General features: G+C 40.8%; 1 protein-coding gene across 1 annotated transcript in view; it reads right to left on the bottom strand.

The window, feature by feature from the left end:
* Positions 1 to 1,447: 1,447 nt before the first annotated feature.
* The window catches only part of CA7 (carbonic anhydrase 7), a 41,037-nt gene continuing 24,830 nt past the window's right edge, over positions 1,448 to 17,654 (bottom strand). The window contains exon 7 of the mRNA XM_043990139.1: positions 1,448 to 2,096. Within this exon, the coding sequence (XP_043846074.1) occupies positions 2,043 to 2,096 (54 nt within the window). The 3' untranslated portion in view covers positions 1,448 to 2,042. The remainder of the gene's footprint in view (positions 2,097 to 17,654) is intronic.

The raw sequence follows: 17,654 nt of genomic DNA, 5'->3' as shown, positions 1-17,654 counted from the left end.
GAGCGAGGGCTGTGCAAGGCCACCAACCTCACTCTCTCCTCCAGAGCCATCTGGGTCCAGTGGCAAGATATACATCAGGACCACTGGAGATGGCCCCGTATGTTTTAAGGAAATTGGGATTAAGTGACTTGCCCAGGCTCAAACAGCTAGTATGTGTCTAAAGTGATATTTGAACTCAGGTCCTCATGACTCCAGAGCCAGTGCTCTATCCACTGTGCCACCTAGCTCTACCCCGCCCCCCCCCCCCCCCCCCCCCCGCCCCGCACGCACCTAACTTCACAGAAATTTTGAAGGGAATAAAGACGTTGAGATGATGAAGAAAAGACTGGAAACATGATCATTGTTTTCAAATATTTTTCATGACTCATCATATGGTCAGGGGCTCAGACTCATTCTATTTGGACTCCGTTGATCATTGACTACATGTTATAGGGAAGCTGACCTTGCTTTCAGTCTAGGAATTGAAGCTATCAATAATGCAATGAGCTGGGGCAGCTAGATGGTGCAGTGGATAGAGCACTGGCCCTGGAGTCAGGAGGACCTGAGTTCAAATCCAACCTCAGACACTTAACACTTACTAGCTGTGTGACCCTGAGCAAGTCACTTAACCCCAATTGCCTCACCAAAATAAATAAATAAATAATGCAATGAGCTGCCTCAAGAACCAGAAAGTTCTGTACCCTTGGAAGGCTTTACACAGTAGCTGGGCTGGTGCCCCTTAAATGGGATTCATGTTTTAGGTAGGAGCTCAGTTAAATGCCCTCTGAGGTCTCTTCCAACAATTGTTTTTGTTTTGGGCAGAAACCCTGAGAGTCTTCCCCCTCCCCCCACCAGTTTTTTTTTTTTTTAACTAATAAAAGAGGCCATTTTGTCTTATTTATTACCTAGGCTTAATCACTGAACGGGCATTGGCTTGGACAGACCGAGACTTAAAAAGTTTAAAAAGGCCCACTGCATCCGGGGCTATCTCCAGTCATCTTGCCACTGGACCCAGATGACTTTGGAGGAGAAAGTAAGGTTGGTGACCTTGCACGGCCTTCCCTCACTTAAATCCAATTCTCTGCAAGTCATGACATCAGCCTGATATCATGTCCTCTTCTAGAATGGACAATGTCCTATAAATAATCAAGCACAGAAGAGCCACTAGGTGGCGTTTACAGACTGTGGGAAGCAACCTTTGTGGTCGTAACTCCGCTAAGTGATGCCCAGGCTCTTTTCCCATACAAAAGGAAGTGATCCTGTAGGGATTTTGGACCAATGCACATGAGCACATGCTATCGGGGCACTTTGTGGGCATGAATTATCTCTGTCCTAGTGGAGTGAGGGAAAAGATGGTGCAGGGAGTGGAGGGGAGAGAACATGGGCGGGGGGGGGGGCATATTTTGCTCCCCTCCTACCCCCTCATGTACAAAGATAACATTGTGTTTTCCATTTTAATTCAGAATCTTAGTTCATAGATATTGATCTATAGCTAGAAGAGACCTTACACGTTATTTAGATCAATCTGTTTGTTTTACATATGAGGAAACTGAGACCTGGAGAAGTTGAATGAATTGTCCAAGGTCACACCCAAAGGTGGCAGAACTAGAATACAAGTTCAGATCTTTCCACCTGTATCCTTGTTTCTTTATATTCCAATGTAGGGCCTGGAGGCTGGGATCTGAAACCTGTTATTGATTGGAATTTTATTATAGCATACCTACTTGTGTCTTCCTATTGGACTATGGTCTCCATGGGAGCGGGGTCTCTGTCTTAGCTAAAGATTGTACCTAAGGTCAGCTTTTAGCACCAAGCTCTGTGGGAAATAGGTATTTAGCATTCGTTGTTCATACTTTCATCATTCCTTATGGTTCTTAGTTTTGCTGCTTTCTGCTTCTCTTGCTCACTGGAGATCCCTCTACTGGGGCTCGTTCTTTCTTCTCTTCTAAATAGATGTGCAGTATTCCTGTTTCCAGATGGACTCTGCAGCTGACTCCAAAGTCAGTGCAAAAGTCCATAGAACATACAGATCCAGGTTATGTGATAAAGGTCAGGAAGCACAGTCATCCAGTACAACGTGAGAGTTGGTTCTCCTCTTCTACGCTAGTCTGCGCTTTCTGTGGATACAGAAAAAAATTGTAGAGGGGAAATGTAGGTGCTCTCTCTTTCTACTAACATCATTGGCTGGGGCAACTAGGTGGCACAGTGGATGAAGCACAGGCTCTGGATTCAGGAGGACCTGAGTTCAAATCCTGCCTCAGACACTTGATACTGGCTGTATGACTCTGGGCAAGTTATCTAACCCTCATTGCTCAGAAAGAAAGGAAGGAAGGAAAAAGAAAAAGATCATATACTATCATTGGCTGGTTGAGCTGTTTATCAGATGATTTAATTGGCTGGTAAGTCATCACCCACCAGCCTGATACTAACTGACATCTCAGCCAACCAATGACAAGAGATGAAGGAAGATGGAGACCACAGGTCTTGCTTCTCTGTGGGTCTTCTTCTACACAAGGAGAGAACCTGGGGCTACCGGCCCAGGATGCAAAATGTCCCCAGTTCTAAAAATGCAGGCATTGTAGCAGATACGAGCATAGTCTTTTTTCTCTTTTTTTGTCTTTCTTTTTTTTTTTTGTGGGCAATGGGGGTTAAGTGACTTCCCCAGGGTCACACAGCTAGTAAGTGTCAAGTGTATGAGGCTGAATTTGAACTCAGGTCCTCCTGAATCCAAGGCTGGTGTTCTATCCACTGCACCACCTAGCTGCCCCCAACTAGCATAGTCTTAGTCAGTCAGTAAGGGCCAACTATGTGCTAAGCACTGGCAATGACAGCCCTACCCTTGAGGGACTCAAAATCTAATAAGGGGTGGGAGGTGACAACATGAGACAACTTGCATGAACAAGCTCTACATAGGGTAAATGGGCAATAATCAACAGAGGGAAGGCAGTAGGAGTAAGAAAGGCTGGGAAAGGCTGTCTGTAGAAGGTGAGATTTTAGTGGGACCTTAAAGCAAGCTGGGGAAACCAGGAGACAGAGATGATGAGGGAAAGCATGCCAGGAAAGGAGACAGCTAGAGAAAATGCCCAGAGTATCTTGTTTGAGGAACAGTTTAATGGAAAGAGCACAGAAAGTGGAGTCTCAAGACTCAGGATCTGGTACTTACCAGCTGTGTGGCCTTGGGGAAATGCTGAACCTCTCTGAGGCTGAGTTTTCTCATTTGTTAAATGGGGGTAATAATCCTTTCAATGCCTATTTCACCGATTTATGTTTTTTGTTTTGTTTTAGGTTTTTTCTTTTGGGTGAGGCAATTGGGGTTAAGTGACTTGCCCAGGGTCACACAGCTAGTAAGTGTCAAGTGTCTGAGGCTGGATTTGAACTCAGGTCCTCTTGACTCCAGGGCCAGTGCTCTATCCACTGCACCACCTAGCTGCCCTTTCATTGTGAGGAAAGTGCTTTGGAAATCTTAGAGCAGCATAGAAATGGGGGGGTTACTGTCTTCTGCCTGTTTGTCATTTTTCTCATTACCTTAGAAATAACTCTGGGCCTGAATGGACTTGTGTATAGTTTCTCCTTAGAACATTGGCATTCTGGAAATGGGACAATAGTTAGTAACAATTACACCTAAGTGTGAGGGCCCTGCTGACCATTCAGTTGTCTCTGCCATGTGGAAGAGCCTCACCTTGGGAACACTGGGATCCCCACTTCCTGGCCAAGCCCATATCCTTGCTCCCTGACCCCACATAGACTGAGTGTGGCTGGCAGACCTGGTATTGCAGCCTCATCAAAGAACTGTTTGTACCACTTTAAGCTGAAAATAATGGAGTTAATGCTTCACAGATCCAGGTCAAAGGCCAGCTCTTGGAGCAGCCTGGCACCAGCACCAGAGCACGTGATATGAGGCAGAAGTGGGGCTTAGGGAACTGTCCATCTTCAAGAATGTACCAGCTTCAGAACACAGTCTTGCTTCCAGAAAAACCCCATCACTTCAAATAGGGAGGACCTTCACCTGGAGCCCAAAGGACACAACAGTTTATAGAGTGACCTCTGAGTGATCAGTGCACCATAGAGTGTTAGAGCCTGAAGACACTTTATTTTTTCCCAATTACTTGTGAAAATAATTTTTAACATTTGCTTTTTGGTTTTTATTTAAGTTTTGACTTCCAACTTCTATCCCTAACTCCTCTTCTGGCTCCCTGAGATGTTAAGCAATCTGATATAGGTTGTACATGTACAGTCATATAAAACATTTCCATGTTATTCATTGTGTACAGGAAGATGAACCGAGAGAGAGAGAGAGAGAGAGAGAGAGAGAGAGAGAGAGAGAGAGAGAGAGAGAGAGAAGGAGAGAGAGAGGAGAAAGAGAGAGAGAAGGAGAGAGAGAGGGAGAGGGGAGAGAAAGACAGAAGGAAGGAAAGAAAGAAGGAAAGAAAGAGAAGGAGGGAGGGAGGGAGAGAGAGAGAAAGGTAGGAAGGAAGGAAGGAAGGAAGGAAGGAAGGAAGGAAGGAAGGAAGGAAGGAAGGAAGGAAGGAAGGAAGGAAGGAAGGAAGGAAGGAAGGAAGGGAGGGAGGGAGGGAGGGAGGGAGGGAGGGAAGGAGGGAGGGAAAAATAGTGTGATAAAGACACTTCAGAATTCATCTGATCCAACCCTCTCAAAGAAGCAGAGATTCAAAAGAAGTAGAATGACTTCTCTAAGGTCATATGGGTGGTCGTTGTTAAGGTGATGTCCTGACTTGCAGTGAATTGGATTTAAGTGAGGCAGGGCTATGCAAAGTCACCAGCCTCACTCTTTCCTCCAGAGCCATCTGGATCCAGCGGCAAGATATAGATCAGGACATTTGGAGATGCTCTCTGATGCAGTGAGAGATCTTGGCAATATATAACAGTTATATTCTAAATTCTAAAACCACTGTTCTTTGTGACAAAAGGCTTTCTTGTACAAAAATATTGCCTTTATCCACCAGTCTCATGCCTGAAATTAAGCCATTCATGATTCATTCCTTTGGGCTAGTAGTAATTTATAGCTCTTTAAAGATTCCAACAGGCTTACCCCACAACAATCCTGTGAAGTATGTAGTATAAATGTTATTTTCTCCCTTTTACAGATGCAGAAATTGAAATTCATAGAGATAAAATTTTCTGTCAAAGGTCATAGACTAGTAAGTGTTGGAGCTGGGGTTCAAATCAGGTCTCTTAGGGGGCAGCTAGGTGGCGCAGTGAATAAAGCACCGGCCTTGGATTCAGGAGGATCTGAGTTCAAATCCAGCCTCGGACACTTGACACTTACTAGCTATGTGACCCTGAGCTAGTCACTTAACCCTCATTGCCCTGCTAAAACAAACAAAAACAAATCAGATCTCTTCATGATTCCAAGTCCAGTGAGATCATTCTACTCTCTACCACCCTGTCTCCCAGATAAGGCATCTTGTTCCCCAATATCTTTTTTTTTTTTTAGTGAGGCAATTGGGGTTAAGTGACTTGCCCAGGGTCACACAGCTAGTAAGTGTTAAGTGCCTGAGGCAGGATCCAAATTCAGGTACTCCTGACTCCAGGGCCAGTGCTCTATCCACTGAGCCACCTAGCTGCCCCATCCCCAATATCTTTTAAAATACACTACAAATCCCCTCGGCATGCTAGAGGGTAATTCATATTTGCCATAGCAGACATTCTTTCATTTTACAAAGTACTTTATATTCATTATATTGTTTGATCTTCAAATCACAAGGCTGGGAGGTAAATACAATTAAAGGGGAGAGAGGCCCAAGATCACACAGCTAGTAGTTGGTAGCAAAAGATGGGGCTCAAACCTAGCTCTTCAGATTCTGAACCCAATGCTCTTTTCACTGCATTATAGCTATTCCACATAAATAATTTCTGAGATTCCTTCCAACTTAAGGATTCTATGATTCTACCAAGAATTCACTCTCTCCCCCCCCCACCCATTATCCCTCTACCCTACTAGGGAGCAGGTAGCAGAGGCAACTTGAGATGATATTTATAAAGCAATTAACACAGTGCCTTGCACATAGTAGGTGCTTTATAAATGGTACTTGATATTATTACTATTAGTAGTGTGGGAATTTATTGTGATTTGGGGACCCTGCCTTTGGGCTGAGATTAAAAAGCCTTAGGCCCTCAGGGGTTTTTTCTGTGTAAGAGGGGCTGGTGCCCCTCTGCCTCAGCTTCAGCCAAGCTGAAAAGCCCTGGTCCCAGGCAAGCATCAGGGGGTACAGGCCCCTCGAGCCCTAGGTGTGGTGCAGCATAGCACACTCGAGTCCCCCCCCCCCCTTTAGCAGGCCGGGGGATTAGCTTGGCATGTGGAGGGGGGGCGCAGGGAGCCTGAGGTTTATGGGGAGAGAAGAAAGATATGTACTGGGGAGTTAGACAGTGAGGAGAAGACAGAGAAAAAGCTAAGAGCAAGGAAAGAGGACAGACAGAAGGCGGACACCGGGGGGATGCTGGAGGACTAGGAGGATGCAAGGAGGTCGGTGAGAGAAGAAGCACTTGGGAGTTCATCACAACAGTACAGAAAGGGGATTCGCTAAGGAGACTGAGGCTACGGAAGTGAGAGAGAAGTTAAAGAGTGAAGCAAGGGGCTTGGAGTTAGAAGAAAGGAGCCGAGCAGTGAAAGTGCAGGGGAACTGGAGTGAAGGAGAAAAAGAGTGAAAGTTGGAGAAAACTGGAGGCTAACCACCCAAGCAGCATACCCTCAGGAAAGAGGAAGTAAGGGCCCTTATTATATTAATAGCAGACAGGTTGTATAATTTGCATTTCTTTATCCTTATCTTTTACATTGATTTTTATAAATAAACTCTGCTTTGATTATTTCTTTAAGAGGCTTCTTAATCTTTTGCTTATCAATTTGGGAGGGAGCAATGTGGGGAAATTTTTAAAGGCCCATACTAAGTTAATTGCAGTCAGATAGCCAGCCAGTCAAACATCCACAGATTAGGCCCTGCAGTCAGATTAGGCCAGTAAATTTAAAATATTTTTACATTTGAATGGCAAACAGGAAGAGACTTACTGCCCAATTATAATTTTTCTAAACTTATAATTTTTCATATAAGTACAGTTATATAATTTTTCAGGTTAGATATAGTTAATTTTTTTTTTACAGTACTAGTGGTTCCCACTGCATCCCTGGCCATCTCCAGTTGTCCTGATGTATATCTTGCCAATGGCCCAGATGGTTCTGGAGGAGAGAGTGAAGCTGGTGACTTTGCACAGCCCTCCCTGACTTAAATCCAATTCACTGTAAGTTATGACATCACCCCTAATGTCATGGTCCTCTTTGAGACTGAAGGATAAGCAACAATGTTGGCTAATAATAATAATAATAATAATATAAGAGATCATGGATGCCCTGATATCTCCTGCACCTCCAGGACATCCTAGAGACCCATCACCCTCTGATTCTGACCCTGGCTGCCCTTCCAGTTAAGACTCTTTTTTTTTTTAGTGAGACAATTGGGGTTAAGTGACTTGCCCAGGGTCACACAGCTAGTAAGTGTTAAGTGTCTGAGGCCAGATTTGAACCCAGGTACTCCTGACTCCAGGGCCGGTGCTCTATCCACTGCGCCACTAGCTGCCCCCCAGTTAAGACTCTTAATGAAATGAGAATGGGTACTTGGGAAATTAGACAGTCACCACCCCCCTCTCCAAGTTGTTCTCCAGCTCAGCTTAAAGGACACCATAAGGAAATGCAGTCAGGCTTCTGGTGGAAGGATATAGAGTCTACATGAAGGAGATGCTGAAAGTTGTAAGCACTGGGCTAGACCCTGTTGAAAAGGACTGGGGTTGGGGGAATCCAGTTAAAAGGCAGAGGTCATGAAAATATCACTTTTGTGGGCTGTCAATGGGACAGCAGAACCATGGAGTGAAAATGAAGCTGGACTCTGGAGAAGGAAACCTGAATTCAAATTCTGACCTTGACACTTAATGGTTGTATGAGCTTGAATAGGTCATTTCACTTAACTAAGTCTCAGTTTCTTCATCTGTAAAATGCAGGTGATTATACTTGTCTCACCTGCCTCACAGGTACGTTGTAAATGTGCTATAAAAAAAGGATTGTTATTATCCTGATTAGAGAATTTAATGTACAAGAGACCCAGGTCATAACTACTTTCTACCAACTATATATATAAATTTTGTATATGCACAATTGCCTCCTGCATCAGACCGTGAGCTCCTTCAGAGGAAGGACTGTTTTTGTCTTTCTTTGGATCTCTGGTGCTTGGCACAGTGCCTGGCACATGGCAGGCACTTAATAAATACTTGTGGACTGACTATTAGTATCAGGAACAAGAATAACCATATTATCGTAGGGAAATATGGGAGTATCCCATATTATCATAGGGAAATACAGGCATTCCTCGTGAGATGCAAGGCAAATTACACTGTGTACCTCCAATCCCAATTGCCAAACCCCTGGGGTGAAGCTAAGCTGGTGGAACTGAGCTCCTATCCACAATTCCTCCAAAGAGTTCCATCAAATGAATCAGGCTGGATCCTGATGGAAATATACAGAAACGGTCATAGGGATTCCTCTTGTCCAGCCCAGGTCAGCAGAGGGAGGTAGATGTCTGCAGACACCAAGGGACAGGGTCAGGGCAGGAGCATGCATGCATCACAGAGAGTACTCTAGCTCACAGAGAAAGACTGTGCATCAGCCCAAAAGGAAGTCCTAGACCCATGCTGCAGTACCTCCAGACCCACATGGGCATTGTGATGGGGACAAACTGCAAAACTGGAGACACTGTCACCTACTAGCCAGTCCCTGACCTCAGACGGAGGGCAGAGTGAGAAAGGCGCCTGCCCAACAGTGGCCTTCCATACAGTAGGAAGGCCCTGGGGAGTGTAATGAGAAAGGAAGTTCAGAAGGCAATAGCAGCAGTGGTGTGGCTCAGACCCCAAGTCCATGTTCTCATTTCCAGCATCTAACCCAGCCTGCAGAGGAATAACCAAGGCAGAAAACCTAGACCAAAGGGTAATGTACAATTCTGTCACTTTAAACCAGCAGAATTTTTCCAGTTGGCTGATAGAGGAAGAGTCTAACAACAGTATATTTTTGCTCAGACCCAAACCTAGGTCAAGAACTTACAAAGCTTAGACTAGGTAGGGTGGAAATCAGATTTTGACCTAGATCAGAACTCTTTGGAAGCACTGAAAGCGTGCAGATCCAAAGACTGTCCCTGGAATGACATAAGACTTAATACCCCCAAGAAAACAGCAATAAGACCAGCCCAGATCTTCCCTCCAGAAATGCAGCAGGGGGCAGCTAGGTGACGCAGTGGATAAAGCACCGGTCCTGGATTCAGGAGTTTCTGAGTTCAAATCTGACCTCAGACACTTGACACTTACTGGCTGTGTGACCCTGGGCAAGTCATTTAACCCCCATTGCCCCACCAAAAAAAAAAAAAATCAGTCAAACCAGAAATGCAGCAGAGTCCAGTCCTAACATCAAGTCCAACATCAGGAAGTAGGATGGAAGAATGAGCAAAGAAATAAAGGAAAAAAATTTAAAAAGAACCTCACCATACTAAACTGTTAGAGTGACAGGGGTGCCTAGAGAAAAGGATGACTCCAAAACATCAACAAGCAAAGTCTCAGAAAAAAACACAGCTTGGGCACAAACTCAGAATTGCTGGCAGAGATCATGCAAGAGTGTAAACATGGTTTTCTAAGTGGAATGAGAGTGCTTGAGGAAAGTATTGGAAAAGAAATGAGAGCTAGGGAAGAAAGATTTGAAAAGAAATTAATAGCTTGGCACAAGATGTATAAAACCTTGCACAAGGAACAAACTCTCAGAAAATTTGAATGGACCAAATAGAAGCCAATGCCTTTATAAGTCAATAAGAAATATTAAATCAAAGTTAGAAAAAAAAGTTTTTAAAAACTAGAAGAAAACGTAAACTATCTGACGGCAAACTCAACTGTCCTGATCAAGGAGAAGAAAATTAGGAATCACTGGACTATGAACATCATGACCAAAAAAAAAAAAAAAAAGCTGAGACATCCTATTTCAAGAATCTTAAAGGGGGCAGCTAGGTGGTGCAGTGGATAAAGCACTGGCCCTGGATTCAGGAGGACCTGGGTTCAAATCCAGCCTCAGACACTTGACACTTACTAGCTGTGTGACCCTGGGCAAGTCACTTAACCCCCATGGCCCAGCCCCTCCCCCCCAAAAAAAAGAATCTTAAAAGAAAAGTGCCCAGAGCTCTTAAAAGCAGAAGGTTTCTAAATAGAAAAAATCCACTGGTCATCTCCTGAAAGGTCCCTCAAAGGAAAATTCCCAGGAACATCAGAGCCAAAACCCAGAACTTCCAGGTCAAAGAAAAAAAGATACTGCAAGCAGACATAAAGAAAAAATTCAAGTATAAATGAGCCACAGTCAGGATTACACATAATTTAACAGTTACCACAATCAAGGAGTAGAGAGCTTGGAATGTGATATTCCAGAAGGCAAAGTATATGGGCTTACAGCCAAGAATAACTTATCCAGGAAAACTGAATGTAATGCTACCAGGTGGGAAATGGAGCTTAAATAAAAGAGAGAGCTTTCAAGCATTCCTCCTGAAAAGACCAGAGTTGCAGAGAAACTGGAGTTCAAATATAGGCATGAAGAGAACTATAAAAATGGTAAACAGAAGAAAAATGATAAAGGTCTAACTGCTTAAAGAGTTAAGGATAAACTTATATTCAAACACAGGGAGATGGTACATATGTCCCTTCTGAATCCTATCATCATCAGGGCTCCTAGAGGGAATCCAATTAGATTTAGCCTAGAAGTGGAACTGTAATGTCTTGATGATCTTAAGAAAAGAATGAAAAGAGAGGGTAAGAAGAAAACACTAGGGAAGAAAGGATAGGAAGGTTAAGAGAAATTATCTCACACAATCAGGCTGCACAAGTAAACATCTATACAAACTATAAGGAGAGGGTTGAAGGAGCAGCTAACACTCAAGTCTCACTTTAATCTGAACTAGTCAAAGGAAATAATATAGATATAGGGATATAGATATAGATACACACACAGAGTTGAGTACAGAAATTTCACTCAAAAGGATAATAAGAGAGAAACAGGAGAAAGGAGAATTAGATTAAGGGAAGAATCAATCCTAAGCAAAACTCTAAGGATATACAAAAGTATTTATAGTTCTTTTTGAAGTGGCAGAAATGAGAATCTGAGGAGGCACCCATAAATTGGGGAATAGATGAATAAACTGTGGTATATAAGTGTGATGAAATAGTATTGTGTCGAACCCTAATTAGCCTAATGACTCAACCAGGATTCCAGAGATCTAAGGATAAAACCCATGTCCTGATTAAAAAAAAAAAAAAGGATGCAGAATGAAGAATGAAACATATTCTGGGGGACATAAATGATGTGGAAATTTGTTTTGATTGACTATACATGTTTGTGATGGGTTTTATTTTTCTCATGTTGTCAGTTCGGGTCGGGTGAGAGGATAAGAAAGTCCACATGTCCATATGTGTGTGTATATGTGTATATATATAAACAATACATGTATGTATATATGCACATATATACATACATGTATAACCACATACATATATGTATATATGCACATGTATAAACATGTATAAGCACATACATATATGTATGTGTGTGTGTACATATACATACCCCCATACATGCCAAAACCCTGCTCAAAATACTTCAGTGACTCTTAATTGCCCATGTGGAATCATACAATGTCAGAGCTAAAAGGGACATCAGAAGTTGTCTAGTCTAGTCTAGTCTAGTCTAGTCCCTGAATGTTGTTGTTGTTCAGTTGTGTCCAACTCTTCATGATCCCATTTGGGCTTCTCATGGCAAAGATACTAGAGTGGTTTACTATTTCCTTCTCCAGATCATTTTACAGATAAGGAAACAGGCAAACATGATTAAGTGACTTGTCCACAGTCATACAACTAGTAAGTGTTTGAGGCCAGTTTTGACTTGAGAAGATCAGTCCTCCTTGACTCCAGGTCTGCTGCTCTATCCACCATGCCACCTAGTTGTCAGATGTTACAGAGGGGGAAACTCAAGCCCAGACAGAGGGAATAACTAACTCAGTCATACAAAGAAAGTGGGAGAGCCAAGAGTAGGGGGCTTCTGATCCATGCCCAGCACTGTCTCCACCAGGCCACATGTCCTCTGTAGGGGAAAGTTCTTCCCAAAGTCAGATAAGACTAAAAAAACCCAACTCTTTCAGAAGTGCTTACTTATCATGTTGGCAATGAGGGAAACAATTACAAATGAAAAACTGATAATGAATCAAAGCAATTTGTTTAATGAAGGACCAAGGATCAAGGACCAAATCTTAATAGAGCCAAGCATAAAATAGGCATTTAATATTTTTGGTGACTGAGTAAACCCAAGTTGTTTGTTTTTTTTTAAGATTCCACTGACATTTTTTAAGAACTTGGATTGTAAGTAAGAGAAGAAAAAGAAATGAAAGGAATTAGAATAGGTAATGAGATAACAAAACTATCACTCTGCAGATGACATAATGTTATACTTAGAAAATCCTAGAGAATCAACTAAAAAGCTGCTTTAAATTATTAACAACTTTAGCAAAGTTGCAGTATACAAAATAAACCCACATATCAGTATTTCTATATATTACCAACAAAGTCCAGCAACAACAGATAGAAAGAGAAATTCCATTTAAAATAACTGTGACCAATATAAAATACTTGGGAGTCTACCTGCCAAGACAAACACAGGAACTATATGACCAGAACTACAAAACATTTTTCACACAAATAAAGACAGATCTAAATAATTGGAAAAATATTAATCGCTCATGGGTAGGGCAAGCCAATATAATAAAAATGACAATCCTACCTACGTTTATTTATTTAGTGCTATACCAATCAAACTAATCAAAAAATATTTTATATATCTAGAAAAAATATTAACAAAGTTCATATAGAAAAACAAAAGTTCAAGGATATTATGGGAATCAGTGAAAAAAGTACAAAAGAAGCTGGTCTAGAAGTACTAGATCTCAACTGTATTGTAAAGCAGTAATTATCAAAATAAATCTGGTACTGGCTAAGAAATAGAGAGGTGGATCAGTGGAAGAGAATAGGTACAAATTACACTATAGTAAATGACTATAATAATCTAGTATATGATAAACCCAAAGATCCCAGTTTTTGGAACAAAAACTTTATTTAATAAAAACTGCTAGGAAAACTAGAAAATAGTTTGGCAGAAACTAGGTAAAGACCAAAATCTCATGCTGTATACTAAAATAAGGTCAAAATGGGTACATGATTTACACATAAAAGTTAATACCATAAACTAAGTAAGAAAGTATGAATGGAATCGTGAATCTGTCAAATTTATGGGCAGAGGAAGAATTTAGGACCAAAGAAGATATAGAGAGTAAAAGAAAATGTAAAATAGATCATTTTGATTATATAAAATTAGAAAGTTTTTGCACAAATAAAACTAATGTAACCAAGATTACAAGGGAAATAGAAAACTGGTAAAGAATTTCTGAAACAAATATCTCTGATAAAGGCCTCATTTCTCATTATATAGAGAACTGAGTCAAATTTATAAAAATACAAATCATTCCCCAATTGATTAATAGTCAAAGGATATGAACAGGCAGTTCTCAGGCAAAGAAATCAAAGCTATCTATAATCATATGAATAAATGTTCTATATCACGTTTGATCAGAGAAATGCAAATGTAAAACAACTCTGAGGTATCACCTCACACATATCAGAGTGGCAAATATAACAAAAATGGAAAATATTGGGTGTTGGAGGGGATGTGGAAAAGCTGGGAAGCTAATCCACTGTTGGTGGAGTTGTGAAAAGATCTAACCATTCTGGAGAGCAATTTGGAACTATGCCCAAAGGGCTATAGAACTGTGTATAACCTTTGATCCAGCAATACCACTGCTAGGTTTATATCCCAAAGACATCCCCCAAAAGAGAAAAAGACTTATTTGTACAAAAATGTTTATAGCAGTTTTTTGTGATGGCTAAGAATTGGAAATCAAAGGAATGCTCATCAATTGGGGAATGGCTAAACAAGCTGTGGTATATGATGGTGATGGAATATTGTTGTGTTCTAAGGAATGACAAGCAGGATGATTTCAGAAAGGTCTGGAAAAACTTGTATGAACTGATGTATAGTGAAGAGAGCAGAACCAAGAGAACATTGTGCACAGAAACAATAATATTGTTTGATAAAGAACTGTGAAGACTTAACTATTCTCAACAATACAATGATCCAAGACAATCCCAAAGGACTGAAAGAACTGATATTAATGGAACACAGACTGAAGCATGCTACTTTTCACTTTCATTTTTTTCTTTTATTCAAGTTTTCTTATACAAAATTACTAATATGGTAATGTTTTACATAATCATACATGCATAACCTATATCTGATTGCTTACTGCCTCAGGGAAGGGGGAGGGGAGGGAGAGGAGGGATAAAAATTGGAACCCAAAACTATAAATAAAAATGTTTATAACTTTTTTTAAAAAGGTGAATATTGTGTTACTTCTAAATAAATCTGTTTTATAATATGAAAGTAAGGGTTAAAATCTAAATTTTTTAAAAAAGAATTTAGATTGTAAATTTTAGTAACATCTCACTTATCAGGCATTGTACAATGAAGGAAGTGTTCTACTAAATGAATTTTCCATATCAGCTAGGTGGTACAATGGATAGAGCACCACATCTTTTATTGGGAAGACCTGAGTTCAAATTCATACTTCAGACACACTAGTACTGTGACCATGGGCAAGTAACTTAGCCTGCTGACTGCCTCAGTTTCCTCTTCTGTAAAACGAGAATAATTCCAGGATTGTTATGAGGATCAAATGTGATATTTGTAAAGTGCTTTGTAAACCTTAACGTGCTTTATAAATATTGGTTATTTTATTATTATATCACTAAAATTTATGAGTGCTGGACTTAGCATCAAGAAGACTCCGGTTCAGATTCTATCTTTTTCATTTACCAGCTATGGAACCATGAAAAAGTCACTTCAGGGGCAGCTAGGTGGCGCAGTGGATAGAGCACCAGTCCTGGATTCAGAAGGACCTGAGTTCAAATCCAGCCTCAGACACTTGACACTAGCTGTGTGACCCTGGGCAAGTCACTTAACCCCCATTGCCCCGCAAAAAGTAAAAAAAGTCACTTCAGCATGGGTAGGGATAAAAGTACTGGGGTGAGAAGACTTGGGGTCCAATTTCCCCTTTGTCACTTATTACCTGTGTAACTTTGACAAAGTCCCTTGACCTCTCTGGGCCTCAATTTTCTCCTCTGTAAAATGAGGGGAGTTGGATGAGATGACAGACAAGGTCCCTTCCATTTTTCTTGCCATCTCCTGTCCTCCCTCAGCACTGGTCCCTGAGCAAGCAGATACGGGATAAATTCTTGTGGATTAATAGAATGAATGAACAATTGAGTGGGTTAGGGTGGAGACGCCATTCTTCAAGTCACCAGCTAGATTCTTTCCTTAATAATCTAAGAGCTGTTCAGATTACTGTTTACTAATTCTGTCCTTCCTCTCCAAATTACATTTATCTGTTTTGCCTTCAGTGCAGCAACTGTTTCATTTTTTGTGTTTGTATCTCAAGTGCCTAACACAGTGCCTGGCACACAATAATTACTAAATAAATTTGTGTTAATTGACTAATGAATGTAATGACTTTATTGTATAGTAAAAAATGATGGAGGAATTTAGAGCAACATGAAAAAATGCCTAAGAACTAATCAGAAGAAAAATAAACAGCAACAGAACAATATTCATAGCAATGACCAAAAGAGAGTGTGAAACTAAAACTGAGTCACTGAAAAACCAGTAATGGTTTCAAAGATCAGATCATGAAATTCCTCTCCTCTTTGCAGACTGCTCAAGTAGAATGGGGTATTCACTGCTGAGCTTGGTCAGCTGCCTATTTTTTTTTGTTTAGCTTTTTTTTCTTTGTTACATGAGAATTATGGGGGGGGGCATGTGGGAGTAGCATATCTATAAATGACTGTGTTGTGAAAACAAAAAGTATCAATAAAACATTAGACCCTCAAAAGAATAAGGGGTAACAACAGATGGACATCCCAAATGCTATATTGCTCTCCATGGAATGTTAAAAGAGCCAGAGAATTGTCTGTTGGGTAGCTCCTCTAAGGTGTGTTCATGAAAAGGCAAAAATAAGAAGAGTGGAGGACACTGATGGGGAGATTTCCCATGCTGATGAGATCATTAAATTCAGACTACTAGGAAGAAGTCCAGCTAGTTATTCCCACTCCATTTCCCAAAGAGGACAGACTGTAGGCTATTCCCAAATTTTAAACCCCTGTAGAATTGGCCTATAGGGCCATCTTTGTTACATTTGGTCTTTGGCCAAAAACCCAAGCTTTTCAGTGTTGAAGTTGTTTGCCACTCTCACCCCTACTCCAACTTCCCAACTACCCCTCAGGGATCCTTATCCCCATATAAGCCTTGTACTCAGGAAAGGAAATAGTGAACTTGTTTAAGCTAAGGTTTAAATGATTTAATGAAATCCTCTTCAGGGTATTTGTGGTCTAAAGGGAAACAAGGTTATACACCAAAAGAACTAATTGCCAAAGGTGGAATTTAGGAGCAGCTAGGTGGTGCACCGGCCCTGGATTCAGGAGGACCTGAGTTCAAATCCAGCCTCAGACACTTGACATTTACTAGCTGTGTGACCCTGGGCAAGTCACTTAACTCCAATTGCCTCACCCAAAAAACAAACAAACAAACAAACAAACAAAACCAAAGGTGAAATTTAAAACCTCAATGACCTAGAGTTGTATAGTATGGAATATGAGGGCCCAATATTAAGTGATGTCAAGCAAAACAGATTTCCACATTGGCAATGTTCCCCAAAGATATGCCTCATTCTTATACCCTGGGTTTATCACCTCATTTTCAGAAGGTAGGTAGCATTTTGGATCCTGAGTCATCTAGAATCATGGTTGGTTTTTGCTCTGATCAAGTTTTTAAGGCTTTCCATGTTTATTTTCACAAGGTTGCTACTGTATACAGCGTTCTCTTGGTTTTGCTCACTTCACCCTGCATCAGTTCATACAAGTCTCATTTGTCTATGAAACCATCTCTTTTCTCATTCCTTACTGCAAATCATATTACATTACATTCACGTAATAAAATTTGTTCAACCATTCCCCAATAGACAGGTATACCCTTAGTTTGTAGTTTTTTGCTATTTCAAAAGTTACTGCTATAAATGTTTATACATATGAGTTCTTTCCCTCTTTCTTGATCTAGTAATAGTATTGCTGGATCAAAAGGTATGCATAGTTGGTGATTGTGGGCATAGTTCCAAATTGTTTGACAAATTCAGTTCCAATAGTGAACCAATATTCTGACTTGTTATTTTCCTGATCTGTCAGTTTCATTTATTGAATGGGTGCAAATTTCATTGTAATTAGGGAAAAAAAAAAGATACAAAACCCCTAGAGAAGTTAATTTGAAATTAATTTTCTTACATTATAAAATAATGCACCTAAGTTTCTGAGATTCTTAAGGGTTCAAAGGAATCTCAGAAATCATGACATCCAAGGGTCTTGAATTTGTCTTTACATTTATAGCGACCACTGACTTTTCATTAGAATGACTTGTCAAGGGACAGCTAGGTGGTACAGTGGATAGAGCA

Source organism: Dromiciops gliroides, chromosome 2 (genome assembly GCF_019393635.1).
Source record: "Dromiciops gliroides isolate mDroGli1 chromosome 2, mDroGli1.pri, whole genome shotgun sequence".
NCBI lineage: Eukaryota > Metazoa > Chordata > Mammalia > Microbiotheria > Microbiotheriidae > Dromiciops > Dromiciops gliroides.
This window is presented reverse-complemented; position numbering and strand designations above follow the sequence as displayed.